Source organism: Carassius auratus, chromosome 15 (genome assembly GCF_003368295.1).
Source record: "Carassius auratus strain Wakin chromosome 15, ASM336829v1, whole genome shotgun sequence".
In the NCBI taxonomy this organism is placed as follows: domain Eukaryota; kingdom Metazoa; phylum Chordata; class Actinopteri; order Cypriniformes; family Cyprinidae; genus Carassius; species Carassius auratus.
Window position 1 is genome coordinate 3,301,782 of NC_039257.1, and position 16,081 is coordinate 3,317,862.

General features: G+C 35.4%; 1 protein-coding gene across 3 annotated transcripts in view; it reads right to left on the bottom strand.

Moving 5' to 3' along the window:
- The window catches only part of LOC113114762 (roundabout homolog 1-like), a 260,076-nt gene that overhangs the window by 217,781 nt on the left and 26,214 nt on the right, over positions 1-16,081 (bottom strand). For all 3 annotated transcript variants that reach the window (XM_026281731.1, XM_026281736.1, XM_026281738.1), the window contains exon 2: positions 14,637-14,773. In XM_026281731.1, coding sequence (XP_026137516.1) covers positions 14,637-14,733 — 97 coding nt within the window. In that variant the 5' untranslated portion in view covers positions 14,734-14,773. The remainder of the gene's footprint in view (positions 1-14,636; positions 14,774-16,081) is intronic.

The window sequence follows — 16,081 nt, forward strand, 5'->3', positions numbered from 1 at the left end:
ATCACGCACCTGATGGAATTAACCGCTGATTAGAAAACCGGCTTTACTGATGAGATGCGCATTAACGATCGGCCGATCGTGATCGGAGCACCCCTAATTTTAACATGCGTGAATAAATCCAACCACCCCTAGATTTCATTTTCATTTTCCATAATCCGTGACTGACAGAAGAATATCAAGACTCAAACTGACACAGGCAGAGTGAAAGATGATCAGGTAGGGGACAAGTGATTTTTAAAACATTTTAGCCGGTTACATATCATTTGGTTGAGTTGCGCTTCAGTAAAGCACTTCATTGTAGTAATATGATGATTATCTCTTCAGCGCGTAACACGAGCAAGACAAACAACAATGCAGAATTTTAATATGGGACTGTCATACACATAACATTATACTGAGAACACTATTATAATAAAACGCAGTGAATTTTCTGAGTGTAACTGCCATGTTAAAGTGTCTCCAAAATAGTTCATTCAGAGCCGCGAAGACACATTCACTTGTGCATTTGAGGCATTTTATGTCGATAGCCTATACATCGTAATATTAACGTTACGTTGTATAAATTACGTTTATTAGCATATTCTATAAGAGATAAATGAAATCCCAGTTATATGCTTCATTCATATGCTTCCTATCATATTTCTAATTCTACTAGTCATCTTCAGCACACTCGGAACTGCAGAATAATTACTGTCATATAATAACATTATAAGGAGAGCACTATTGTGAAAAATGTTGTGAATTCTTAGACGTTTAATGTTAACTGTCTTTTAATCAAAACATAAAAAATTTAAACTGCAAGGCGCCGTTACACATTGTCCCTGTGTGTTAACGTCAGTAATTATGACTGTCGAATGTCTGATTTGACTCTTGGTAATGTATTTTGCCCCACCCCCAACACACATAATTCGACTATTGGCAAGATTCAAAAATTCTGATTTGACTTTGTAAATCCTTCGTCTGGGACACCCCTATATCCATCAATTACAATATGCTGTACATTAAAGTGCACTGGACAAAATTATCAATAAGAAACCTTTCTGTTTGCTTGGTGTGCTGAATTTTGCTCCAGAGAATCTGTGGTTATTTGTGAGTGTTTGTGAGAGTGAGAGAGAGAGAGAGAGAGAGAGAGAGAGAGACAATAAGACAACAAATGAGATATAGATACGAGGTGAGATAGAGAAAATGTGTTTTCTTCCTGCATCTTAATGTGTTTGTACTTGAGTCATTGATCAAGTAAACTTGTGTTCGGTGCATTGGGAGCATCTTCTTTAATTAAAGATTCTGCGGGCGACTACATCGGCAGAGGTACAACTGCAAATCAAGATAATCTTTCAGAAGGCAACGTGAGTCCCGAGACTCCACAGAAGCGATGACAACAGTGATTACAATAAGATTAATTTAGCGCAAAATGCATTCGCTGTTGTTCAAATGTAGCAGTCGAGGGAGACGAGGAAGAGTAAATGGCAGGAATTATGTTCAAGGTGTTTCTTCAACTACACACACACTGGGCCCTGTGGGAGAAAGTGCTCTTCAAACACACTTTCCACACTAGTTTATATTTGCTTCAATCACTGACAATGTCAAACAGTGGACATGCATGAATTCTGACGTAAGCGAATGTCATTTCCAACACTTTTTGAAATAAAATGGCCAATTCCTTCGTCTCTTCAAGACTTATTTCATATCTAGCTTTTAAATCATCCTAGATACACAATAATAAAAAAATATTCAGTGCAGATGATATATACCTAGATTTATCTTTGTTTTCTTGACACATCACATGTCGCATTTCATCTCAAGCGCTTCTAAGACACTGCTGTTTCCTTGGTAACTACTGGAAGTGCATTAACCTTTGAAGAAACTTTATTAGTAGTAAAATTGTGTGGGTGGAAATAGCGTCACCACCAAGGGACAATCAACACTGACAAAGGTTGAAAGAAATCATATTCACATTAAGAATAAAATAGTTTATAACTATGTTAAAATTATAATCATATTAACGTTAGTTTATATTTGCCACTTTATGTTATTGTTGTTTTATTATTTCTATGTAGCTTCTTAATATAATTTATTCTATTAAGCTTTATTTTATTTCAGTTTTAATACTATTTTAGTAAATTTAGTTTTTTTTCATACAATAATATATTTTTATATTCATATATTATTTAAGGTGAATTTAAATTAATTCAAATTATTTTTAAAAGTTAGTTTAGTTGATAAAAACACTGTTTCAGATTGAAAGTCTGAGTCTGGTTACACAATAAAACCTATAAAGAGTATTTGAAAAGTAGTTAAAACTAATGATAAACCCCTTATGAAAAAGTTTCAATTTTAACGCGCCCTTCATTTAAAACGAAGAAATCAATGCCTTAGACATAAAACTTCCTCAAACCAAACTTAAAAATAGCAATCCTATTATCTCATTCTATTATGATTTCATCAAAGCTTTGTATCAAAGTTTACAGTATATAATGGTCTAGTAAATACCTGTAAGAACTTAAAATAAATTTTCCCAGAGAGTTGCCGAAAACATCGCAAATGTATCCTCAGGTGGAGATAAGTTGGATCAAGGCCAGGCAACAGCACAGTGCTGATAAAGCCAGATAATACACTCTCTATTTTTCATTTCCTAAAAGACATTATGAACCTGCGCCTCGGAACGCCACAATATCACTCACGTTCTGTAGGAAATAAACAGAGGCCGATATGAAGCAGCAGCTCTGCTCGCAGCTGAAGCGTTTGGAGAAAGCAGAGAGGGGTCTGGAGAGCTCGCTCGAGTCTCATGACTCATAAAGCTGCACCCCTCTAGATTAACTCCAAGAACGGATCAGAAGAGATGAGGGCTGATGGGGAAGGTTTCGAGTTCTGTTCATCAGTACAGCATCCAGCCTTCAGGCTACTAAACAAACCCCTGAGCTGCTCATTAAACAGATACAGACCCAATGCACATCAATATTTCATAGCATGTGTACAGGTTATTAGCATTACACACACATACACGCTCAGACTCTTCGGGATTGATGCTGTATAGAATTAAAAGAGCTGGGAATGTTTATGAATATAAGAGCACTGATTAATCCAACATGTTTGTGCGCTTTAGAAACAGCTGTGTACTGGTACAGAATTATAAAAGCAGCTCTGAGATGCCGTCGCGGGAGGGAAATGCAGTGCACATCTCACAAAAATGAAACGTTAGCACTTACAATCTGTGTAGTAAACACCTGAAACTTGAGCTAGAGACTATTTAAACAACTTAGTCAGCACCTTTACCTAAATCAAGCTTCAAACATCCGCATCTTTGAATTCAATCTTTATAATGTTGTATATGCTTTCTGCACTTTGTTTCACAAGTTAAATGAGGTTCATGTATTTTTGATACCTGTATCACATATGAAACAACTTAAATAATTGAGACGGGGTGATTGAGTCAACTCTTTACTATTGTTGTGACTAGCTTTAGCATTTCAATGGTATTTGAGCTTGAATTGCTCCAGTTGCCTTAGCGTTATACATTTTTTATATATATACACTTTTGAATATTGCTCTCGTATGATCACTAAGTCTGCATTTATATGATCAAAAATATAAGAAAAACAGGAAAATTTAATTGCAATTGAAAATAAAGTATATTTTGGTGATATTATATTTATAGATTTGGCGATAAACAAAAATCTCATTTTCAATGGTGAAAAAATACAAATCTTTTTTAACATTGTAAGCTGCAAAAAAAAAAGTCTTTAGAAAATAAAAAATAAAAAATTACTAACACCTAACTTCTGAATGGTAGAGTGTCTTTTTTCACATATTAGTATATTTTGTTCCTCATTAATGTGAAAATAGTAACATTTTCTGTTGAATAAGTGTGTAATTTCCATGCTACTAACATGACCAAATGAAAAAGCATAAATTTTAAAGACATTAAAGATCAAATTAAATGTGAAAAATTTGCACATCAAAAGTAAATATTATAATTTTGGTGTACTGTATGTGTTTTCTGTTAGAGGCCAGTCAAGGGAATAATTACAGTTTTAGAGCAACATGAGTCTTCTTAAATAGTTGACACAAAAATGAAAACTGTCACCATATATTCACCCTCATGTTGTTCCAAACATGTATGACTTACTGTCTCCCGTTGAACATAAAAGGCATTTTGAATAATGTGGTAAACCAAACAGCTGCTGATACTCATTGACTTTAATGGGGGGAACAACAGCTACCGTCAACCAACATTTATCAAAATATCTTTACGTTCAACAAAAGAAAGAAACTCATACAGGTTTGGAACAACTGGAGGGTGAGTAAATGATTTTTATTTTTGGCTGAATTATTCCAAAATATGGCATTACGTTGTTCACACAATTATACTAGATCACTAAAACTCATCTATATTCAGCCAAAAACAACAAGAAAGGGAGTAGCAGCTAAGACACGAGGTGAAATCTAACAGCTAATGTGTTGAAGTGAGAGAAGCTTCAGCATCACACACAGAAACCCTCCCGTAAATGTAAGAAGACACTCTCACTGATTGCCTCGGTGGACCGAGACTCTCCTGGCATGGTAAACAAAAATCTACTGATGAAAACAATGGAGCCGCGCATCTATTCCAGCCTCACCTCTCCTTTTCTCCTCCTCCACTCGCTATCTTTTCTCATGCAAAAGCATTCGGCCACTCCAGGGAAGAGGAGAGATGCGGACAATTATTTCCTGGCCCGGACGTGGCGGAGCTGTGAGTGACAAATGAAAGGATTGAAATAGCTTCTCTTTTAAAAAGCAAGAGAGCTGCCAAATCAGAGATCATCTTTAATATCTCACCCGGGAGAGGAGGAGAAAGACGGATAGAAATGGAAACTGGCATCTTTCAATTCTTTGAAAAGCAGCGCTAAATGTCGCACTTAAGAAAGAAGCTGAGCTGGAATAACACTACATATTCATGAATCCCCTCACAGAGGGATCAGTGTGCTTCACCCATCAGCTAATGGGAAAATATTCAAACCGATCACATGACCAGACGGTTTGAGTGGGTGGTGGACTTCTTGCAAAGTCAATAAAACCAATAATTAAGAAAGCTGGAACACCACAAAACGCTTTAAATGGACAAACAATTTCATTCAAACGATCCTAAGATAATAGCTTTCTAAAAGCACAGATTCGAAGAGCAATTTCAGTATATTTAGGCTTCCACAAACACAATGGGTTTTCAAACCCATGGGATTCTCATTGTACATTTTTCTTGCCACTCTCACCATAGTGAATGTTGGACTCAAAAAAAGAAAAAAAAAAAAATGCTGCAAAAAGCAGTCCTTGTGACGTGAATGCTGTATTCTAAGTATTCTGAATGCTCTTGAGTAAGTACTTCTTTTTGAACAACTGTTAAAAAAAAGTATGTTCTATATCAGTGGTGTCAAACCCCAGCCCTGCAGAGTTTAGCTTCAACCCTAGTTAAACACACCTGATCCAGCTAATTAAGTCTTTCAGGCTTATTGGAAAACTACACAATACGTGTTTTGGAGCAGGGTTGGAACTAAACCCTCTGGGACCCATGTTCTATTGGAATATAATTTGGACATACTACATCAGCCATGTTTTTATTGTGTGATCATGTGATCTACCAGCATCAGTTGTGTTACATTGCCTCCTGGCAGTAAAGTGTCCATCAGATATGAACTTCAGAATCTTGCAGGAAGTAGCAGGTCATTTCAGGTGCTTTTAGCTTAGTGTTTTATCAATAATGTAAATTCAGACATACTCCTCTTTTCACATACAATTTTTTTTAGCCAGTTAAATAGTAGGGAAATATGTGATTTGTTATGCATCTCCTGATTTAATAATCTGGTCACAGTGTGAACTGAGTAGTGGTCGACCGATATGTGTTATTTGACAGCCGATGCCGATATCTTGGAAAGCAGGGGGGCCGATAGACGATATAATTTTTTAAAATATTATTATTATTAATATTTAAGAAATTTTAAATAATTTGCCTATGGATGAAACATTTATTGTGTAAAAGATACATAATTATACTTTAGATTACAGTATTTCTCACAAATAAATATTTAATAAAATTATAATATAAAAAAGTAAACACTGTAACCAACAGGGCAGTTTTTGTGCATTGGGAATCATATTTTTTAAATAAAGCCAGGGTAAACCTCATTTTACATACAGCACACAGTGAAAATTACATTATTAAATTATATAAATGTGTATTTGTTTAATACTAATGGCAAATGAGAAAATATTATATTGTTTGCCTTTCTATTACTAATATGCCTAATATAAAATAAATCAATATAATTCTTTCTGTATACATTAATTCCTTTGTTTAAATCGTTCTATCTGAATATTAGACAGACTTCTATCCATATTAGACACAACTGTTAATGACAACAACGAACAAGAGCGAGAGTGTGAGCACTGTGTGTGGTCAGCCGCTGTCCCTCTCAGTGCTGTCAAAAAATAAAAGTCCTGCCTCAAACACATCGACCAAGCAGGAAAAATTAAAAAAATGGCAAATTTCGACCGATATAGACCACTAAAACTGAGTCAAATGATATATTGAAAAGATCCAACTCAAAGAATGAATCGTTACTGAACTGGATGGGATCATCAGCAACCAATAACATTTCAGAGTTCCTCACACATTTTTTTAAAACACTTGACTCATGCAGATTAAATAATTTATTTTTTGTTGCATAATTTAAAAGACTTGGAATATAATGCACAAGTCATATGGACCACTTTTATGATGCTTTTTTGTCGTTCTGGATCTTGACAGCCAAAGTCCTTATTCACTTCTATTTTATTAAAAGGAATGGCAAGAATACTCTTTAAACAAATCAAAAAACAAAAACAAAAAAAACAACTATTGACTAATTTTGCTTGTCCAACAGCCTAATGAAAACATGGAAATTCATGCAGGTCTATGCATCAGGGTAATACAAAATTCCTCACATTTCATTTCCATGCTCTCTTTCATATTCCACAAATTCTTTTCGATGCACAGAAGGATGAATGCATGCTGGGAAACAGCGAGTGGTACTAAGGATGTGGGCCTCTTCAGAAAATCGCAAATTACGTCAATCTCAGAACACACACACAAACTAAATGAGAAGCAATGATGGCAACAGAACACATACATCTCTCACAAAACAAATAGGGAGAAATGTTCTCAAACATGATATTTGGATGAGGCCAAATGGTTTTTAAAGACAGGGAATCTCATTTTCCACCCTGGCACGTAGCCTCATGGATTTTCTATCACAGCCCTGTGGAGAGTCCTGTCTAACCTGTCCGTCCTTTGTTTGCACCGGGTGAGGTTTGATGGAAGACAAAGACACAGACAAAAAAGTTAATGAAAACCAGCTTTCATGGCTTTTAAAGGAATAATTCATTAATGACTCTTATTTTTAAGTTATTTTTCATTACTTCAGAGCACAAGTCCACTTTTATGATACTTCTGCATCCGTTTTGAAGCTTGAATGTTTATGAGGGTGAGTAAATGTTGTCAGAAGGGTAATTTTTTTGGTTTATTGTTCCTTTAAATATATTATATTTTGAAACCTCTGACAACAATGACAGATAAATCATGGCAGACACAGAGTCTGGTGTTTTCAAATCTACAACACGTGCTGTATTTTCAGATATTATCAACAGACATATGAAGCTGACTCACGCTGACTGGCTTTTGCCGAAGCCGAGAAGTTTAAATGAGGAATATTTTGTCACTTTGCTTTGCTTTGATATTTCAAGTACTGTACAATCGCAAACCGTACACTTGTGGCGAACAAGCTTCAGGATTTAACACGCACATCATTGCTGTAGACATAACAAATGCTATGAGGAATAAGTCATCATTGCTCGGCAGAGAGCCTGCTGGGAGCTGACAGAGATGGTGAGAGTCCGCAGGGTGTACGTCGATGGAGAGATGGAAAAGAGAAAAATTGTGTGATGGCTGAATATCAGCTTCCATAGCGAGATGAGTGAGTGGCTGCTGCTTTTGGCTGATATGTGTCATATCACATCCAAAAATGATTTTCATCAAACGATTGACAGGCCAAACTGCAAAGGAGTGGAAATAAGCAAGGACGGGTAAAGCAGTCCAATAACCAATTCTTTCAAAATACATGCATTTGCACAAAAAAAATAAAGAAATACATTGATTTTCAAAAAGACTGAATGATTGAACCTTTAACATGCAAAAAGAAAACATAAAAGTTTTGGACAGAAGTCTCTTATGCTCATCCAGACTGCATTCAATTGGTCAAAAATACAGTAAAAGCTGAGTAATATTGTAAAATATTATTATATATTAAAATATAATATATTCATATATTTTAAAATTTAGTTTATTCTTGTGATGTCAAAGCTGAATTTTCAGCAGCCATTTCTTATTATTATCCATGTTGAATACAGAAGTGCTGCTTAATATTTTTATGGATACCTTTTTTTTTTTTTTTTGATGATTCTTTGATGAATAGAAAGTCCAAATGAACAGCATTTATTTGAAATATAAATATTTTGTAACAATGCAAAAGTCTTTACTGTCACTTTTGATCAATTTATTGCATCCTTTCTAAATGCTTCTAATTGAAGGAGTACTACAGCATGTAAATAACCGCACAAGGCTAACAGACGAACAAGCTATTTCATGTATAAACATAAACCAACAAACTGAATTCTGTTGGATATTGTCATTTATATCTGTACATTCCCAGTTGGTGTCATTTGTATGCATGAGAAAATTATCTAATATTATCACTGTTCTATCGAATCTGAATCTGTACAAAGATGTTTTCCGCTTCAGATTTCCTCAACCGATTACAAAAAGAATTGAATTCCAGGAGAGAACGCATACGAGGCATCTTTCTTGATTATGTAGAAAATTATTAGGGTTTCCCAAGATAACTCCAGTACGTGGGCTGTAAATGTTTGTTCTGTCAGCACTTTAGACATGTAATGGAGGCTCATATTCCTTCATCTTTTCATCCTTTTCTCAATTACAGGAAAGCCTGTGAACTCACTGGCTCTCACTGAGAGATTAGAGCGCACGAGTCGGGCACTATTAGGTTGCTTTTCTGCTCCTGATTTGCATGTTCTCATTGTAAAGCTGTGTTGGGTTGATTTTAAGGTTCATACCTTCAAGACAGGTGGGTCCTTCAATGCCCTTTGGTTTTTATTACTTGTCGTTTTAACATGTCATGTCCAGTTAGGACAAAGTGTACACTTGCAAAACACAAACTTTCTTAATTTACCTGCCGACCTGTAAATGCCTTCTATACTAGATGTTTTCCTTACTAAATTAGAGAGGCGTTTGCCTTGTATTTCAGCGCTAAATGACTTTAGTAGAACTTTCTATTTGTTCCCTTTATATCAACCCCGGTCCACTCCAGTGTGTTTCAATAATGGCCCTGTCTCTGACTAGAGAGAAATGAAAATATGGCACAGAAATCAACGTTTTTCAAACAAACACAATTACAAGGCAATTTGTAAAGTGCTGTGCAAAGTAATGTTCAATTGCTCTTCTTCAGAGGTGAGCGCCTTGTGAGAAGCGTTCCCTCAGCGCTGTGATTTGTACCCGTCTCATTGGTAAAAAGCTTTCCTGCACCCTGTGCCAAGAGCGGACATTACCGGTTAAATTGCACATCATTTAGGTGAATGGTGTATTTGAACAAGTGGAGATGATGGCTTGGATGAAATCGGACAAACTCGGCTTCTTCTTTGAGGTGATTGGTTTATACAACCCTCAGGGGAAAATGGTTTGTTTGATAAAAACAGGAACTGGAATAGAACATTGACAAACATCATTTCAAGGGGCTAAAAATGGTTATTGTGGCAGAATGAGCTAAAATTAAGACAACATTAGAAAACATTCCAGATGGGTGCAAAACAAAATGCTTCTAATGCATTGAGCCATGGATCATGCATGGTGCACAGGTTCAAATCTGGTCTCTGTCACACCCATATCCAGTAATACTAAAATAATAATAAAAAACTCATATCATTCTCAATAACAGCTGTATAATAAAGTTCAAAAATACATTAAAATAACAAAATGAAGTCACTTTTCACTACTCTCACTATTAAAACTAATGTTCAACACTAGATTGGGATCTACATGTTTTGAAGTCTCTTTTGTTCATCAAAGCTGCATTTATTTGATCACAAATATAGTAAAAGCAAAAATACTGTGAAATATATATATATTATAAATATGTATATATATTAAAACAATTGATCACAATAAATCACATCCACAATAAAAGTTTTTGTTTATATGATATATGTGTGTGTACTGCGTTTATTTATCATTCATATGTAAAGACACATACAAACAGTATATAGTTTTTATTTTATTTTATTTACATGTATATATTTATATTGATATAATTTATATTATATATATTTAGTACTGTATATCTAAAAAAATGTTTAAATATACATGCATGTGTATGTATAGATAATAAATATGCACAAACTTTTATTTTGCATGTGATTAATCGCAATTAATCGTTACCCAGCACCTATATATATATGATGGCAAATCTGAATTTTCCACAGTCATTACTCCAGTTTTCAATGTCAAATTATCCTTCTAATATGCTAACTTGCTGCTTAAGAAACATTAAAAGTTTGTGCTGCTTAATATTTTTTTGTAAAACATTGATACAGTTTTGTAAAACTGAGATTCCTTGAGTAAAAAATTTAAAAGAGCAGCATTTATTTGAAATATAAATATTTTGCTATCACTTTTAATCTCTTCAATGCATCTTTGAGGAACAAAAAACATAATTTTCTTAAAGAATAATATACAGTAACAGTTGCATTCTACCTCAAGAACAAGGTAAAGGACCATTCAGTCTTGGGTAAAATGCCCACAGGGGAGCTATAGTGATATAGTGTAAATATAGAGACTATAATGATATGGCAGTAAATAGTGATAAACAGGAAAGCACTGCAGTGATATTGTTGCTGTTTAGTGATTCAGTGGTGTTCAGTGAGTACAGGCCGGTCATCAGCAGTGCCATTGTATTCTCCTTCAGGCTGTGTTCCGGCCGGCACCTGTTATAAAGTGCTGCGGTCGTCTCGCACAATTGGCCCTGTAATTTCAAAAAAGGTCACAGAGGCTGTGGCATAATTCAATATTCTTATAGCGCTGTATTAACTACATATTTAATCACCGAGGGTAGGACAGTGACGGAGCGTCCTGGTGTGGCAGGGCAACAGAACATATGCAGACCAAAGTGCTGCTGTCAGCAACACACGAAAGATGAGCGCACGGCTCCTTCAAGTGCCTGCCCCCATGATGCACAGCTACCAAATCTGCTGCGTTATACATTCGGTCAGATATCTAGCAATGACCCATAATCCACCTGTTTTCCTATTCATCTTTTCTCATTTTCTCATATAGAGGTGTAAATATAACCGATTACAAGCCTATATAAGGGATAATGTACAGATAGACAGTCATTATCCCCAAATAAATCTGACAAGGATGATCACGATGTGAAGCAGACGGGTTTTTAATCACCATAAAGGAGGTAATTTGGCAATAATGCATGACTGACTGTACTTACTTATATATATATATATATTTACTAAGAAGAAAGAGTCCAAAGAGAGGTAAGAGAAAGTAAATTACTACAGCTGTGTATAGCAAAGCTACTGTAAATAGGAAATAGTATATTTCAGTCAAATTAGCATCATTATTTAAAATATTTGACCGCAACATGCAGTTACTGACCAAGCAGAATCAAGTTTACCAGCGAACTATAGAATAAATACAGGAACAGAGGCAGTTTTGTGTAACATAACTTTTCGCCACTTTTATAGTATGAGGTTAGAAGTCAGAAAACGGTGCAAAGAAGAGACAAGAACAGGATTGAGAAATAACATGAGCTAAACTCAAACTTGTGTTGCTTGTTTTAGGCCTGTGGCCCAACATGGATATTGGCTAACCAAAAAGGCAAGGTCTTTTACAGCCAATAGTCCCACATGAGTACTAGTAAAGGTATACTGATGGAAAGTGAATCAATGGAACAGGTCGATTCAGAAAATAACTTATTTGCAATGCAATTATTCAGACTGTTAAGTGAACCATTTCAACTAATTTGTTGAAAAGAACAGACCAAATAGTTCCAAATATCTCCATTCTAACTGATCTGTTGAGATTAACAGAACAAACTGTTCACAAATCATCCACTTATTCATTTAACATTTGCAATAGTGAACACAGCGAAAAGATCTGGGGAAAGCACCGGAGTAAAACTATTCATTTGCTTTCAAATTATAGTGAACTGACAACTAATATTCCTAAATATTTTTGAACGCATCTATTTCTGAAATGTGATGAATTCATGAATGACAAAACATATAAGAAAAAATAACTTTTATCCATCTGGACTTGATTGGTTCGTCAGGGAGAATAAAAAAACTAGAATGAACCACAGGTCAAATATAAATTTGCTCAAAACAAGATCTAAATAGCTTTTATTGGTTGGTAAGAGGAAGAGAAAATCACTATATTTTGATTAAAGATTAATTGTTTCCCCTTTAGCGTACTGTGCAGCAATGAATCATTTGAAATAGACCAGGCATGTGTATTTAAAAAAGTAAATAGAGTCAATTTTGATTTCATATTGACTAATAAGTGTTTAGTAATATCAGAGGAACTTAGATCATCGATGTACACAGTCATCACCCAACACGACACCAGGATCATCAAAGAAACTCTGAGACTGTCAGGTGGTTAGAGAATGCAGCCCATCATGCTCAGCTGCACACTGTTCATCTGTTTACAGCTCAGCGGCGGTTCCTGCGCAGCGCATCAGGTGGAGTGAATTGGACTTCGGGCAGGATGCGCCTGACTCAGCCCTGTTCATTAACGCTGCTATATCGGGCTCCAGCTATCAATGCAAGCTCGCAGCGAGCAAAAGGCATCACTGCACGCCTGCTCACGACTGAAATTACAGCCGCCTCCAACGGCACACCAGAAAAGAACATTAAACCCAGAGAGACGCGCACCAACAGACCGAGCTGACAAGTAAATTGTTTCTGAAGCAGCAGGCAAAGGAATACGGGGAAAGGAGGGGGAACGAAGGGAGATGAGAAGGAGGGAAGGTAAACAAGTGAGGAGAAGGAATCATAATGGACAGGAGTGTGAAGCAATAAAGAGGAAAATGGGTGAATAACAGGATGATTTGGGGATGTATCATCCTGGCTGATGTGAATTAGGGAGAGAAAGGCTAGAAATGGAGAAAGTGAGGGACAAAGAGAGCTCATCGCAGAAGTCGGTCATGATGAATTGCAGGAATAAACTACGCTTCACAGGGAACGTACAATATGCTGCAAGCGATGAAAAAACTGATGACACGCTCGCTCAGGTGTCCTTAGGTAAAAGTGTACAAGATTAAAAAAGCTTCAGAGGAATAGTTCACCCACACAGTAAATATTTAGCTTTGTCTTCGTTTATTAACTCTCGTGTCATTTCAAACCCACATGACTTTTTCTTTTGTGAATCATGCATGAATCATCTGATTTTTTTTATATACAGTACCATTCAAACGTTATTCAGCAAAGATGCATTAAATAGATCAGAAGTGACATTAAAGAAAATAAGAATTCTACAAAGGATTTATATTTTAAATAAATGCTTTTCTTCTGAACTTTTTGTTCATCAAAGAATCTCGGGGGGTGGGGGGTATCCCGGTTTCCACAAAAATATGAAGCATCACAACTGTTCAACATAGCTAATAATTAGAAATGATTATTGAGCAGAAAATCATCATGTTAGGGTGATTTCTGAAGAACTGTGTTACACAGAAGACTGGAGTAATGATGCTGGAAATTCAGCTTTGCATCACAGGAATGAATTACATGTTCAAATATACTACAGTAGAAAACAGTAATTTTAAATTGTAAGAATATGTCATAATATTTACTGTTTTTTTATTTAAAAAATGCAGCCTTAATGATGCAAAAACAAAAACTTAAATGCACTTATCATTTGACTATAATCTGGTATAATTCGGTCACATGGACTATTTAAGTATAATTTCTATACTTGGACAAGAACAGCCAGACCCAGGACAAAAATGAACTTTACTCTAAATCAAGAAAGTGATATGAGTTTGGGATAACATGAGGCTTGGTAAATTATTTTGAGGTGAACTGTCCCTTCAAAAGCTCAGTGGTTTTAACATGACTCATAACATTTAAACCACCACCTTAAATTCTCAAAACCATGATAAATGAACACAGTCAGAAGACAGCAGTCACTCGTGACTGATGGCTGCCGTTTATCTTGAAATCCTCCTTTGTTTAACATTATTCATCATTCACCTGAAGTAGTGAACCGGTTGATCTGACAATCCCTTCAATGGTGTCCATCACACAAACAGACAGTTCATCAAATGAATAGAAAACACACCAGAGCCACATGGAAAGGCACATAAGCCCGCACTGCAGAATATAAAAGTTGGGTTCCTTCTGTGCAAGTGTTCCCGTAAAAATAAATGGGTTTTTCAAAGTTTAGGTGCAGTTAGTAGGTTTATGTGTCTGTCACATAGCTTGGAAATAAACTGGGAATCCACAACAGAATCTATAAAACACAAAACACAGGGATCATGCACGCTTACCTGGAACCAAAGGACCCTCCGACAGCTCAGACTGGACAAACTGTAGCAAAGTGAAAATGATGAGGACTGTGGCGCCTGACCATGTGACCTGCATCATTCTTAGAGAGATGGCATCCCTGGATGTCTCAGAGATTAATCTGGACAGATAAAGAGAAAAACAAAACATTTATATTGGAGGAAATTTCTACTTACATTTTTGGACTTGATGAAAGTGAAAAAGTGAAAGTCATTTGATATACAGCAACAAGTATGGTGACCCATACTCAGAATTCGTGCTCTGCATATAACCCATCCAAAGTGCACACACACAGCAGTGAACACACACACACTCACACTGTGAACACACACCCAGAGCAGTGGGCAGTCTTGCTCAAGGGCACCTCAGTCATGGTATTGCCGGCCCGAGACTCGAACCAACAACCTTAGGGTTGGGAGTCAAACTTTCTATTTTACTCATATTATTTCTCATTTCTATTTAGTTTAACTTGAAGTACTAAAATAAAACTAATAATTAAAAGTATAAAATAAAAACATATTAAAACAACCCAAACAACATTACTGAAACTTTAAACTAAAATTAAAGTTAAAAAACAAAATAATTAAATCTATTGCAAAATCTGAAAAACAAAAAAACAATATATATATATATATATATATATATTTTTTTTTTTTTTTTTTTTTTTTTTTTTTTTTAAGCCAACTGACCAGTTTTGTATTATATATATATATATATATATATATATATATATATATATATATATATATATATATATATATATATATATATAGCATACAAAACTGGTCAATTGGCATAAAAATATCCCTCAAAATCTTTTTGCTTAATACCAGTGCACTGAATCTAAACACAAAATCTTCAGTCCGTTGTCAATACACAATCAGATGTAAAGAGTTGAATTTTGTGATACAGAAGACTGAAAGATTAAAATCCATTTTCTCATGTACCAGACTTATTTGGATCAATGCTCAAGGCTGATAAGAAATCTCATGCTCAGTAGGAATATTGCCTGTTGGTTCAAAATGAATCTGTTGGTAACTCTGATCAACCATCTGCAAAATACAAGCGCAGATTGTGCACTAGCCCAGCCTGATCTGAAACCCAAAATCAAAGCATCACATTCTTAGGATGCAATATTATTTTTCAGAGATGATATGAACATGCATGACAAAACACAACTGATCCACAAATATAAAATGGCTTTTAGGGGTCAGTTTTTGCTAAGTATGTCATTTTGGTCATGCAAAACAAAATAAAATAAAATAAAATAAAACAAAACAGCAAAGGTACATACTCAAAATTCACTTTATAAACACCTCTACTTTTCAAAGACACTTCATAATTCTCTTTAGCCGTAATGGCTTGTTTGTGGTAGACACTGTAAGCTTGTTGACAGAAAGGCTTTATTCTCCTCTTATCGTAGGACGCA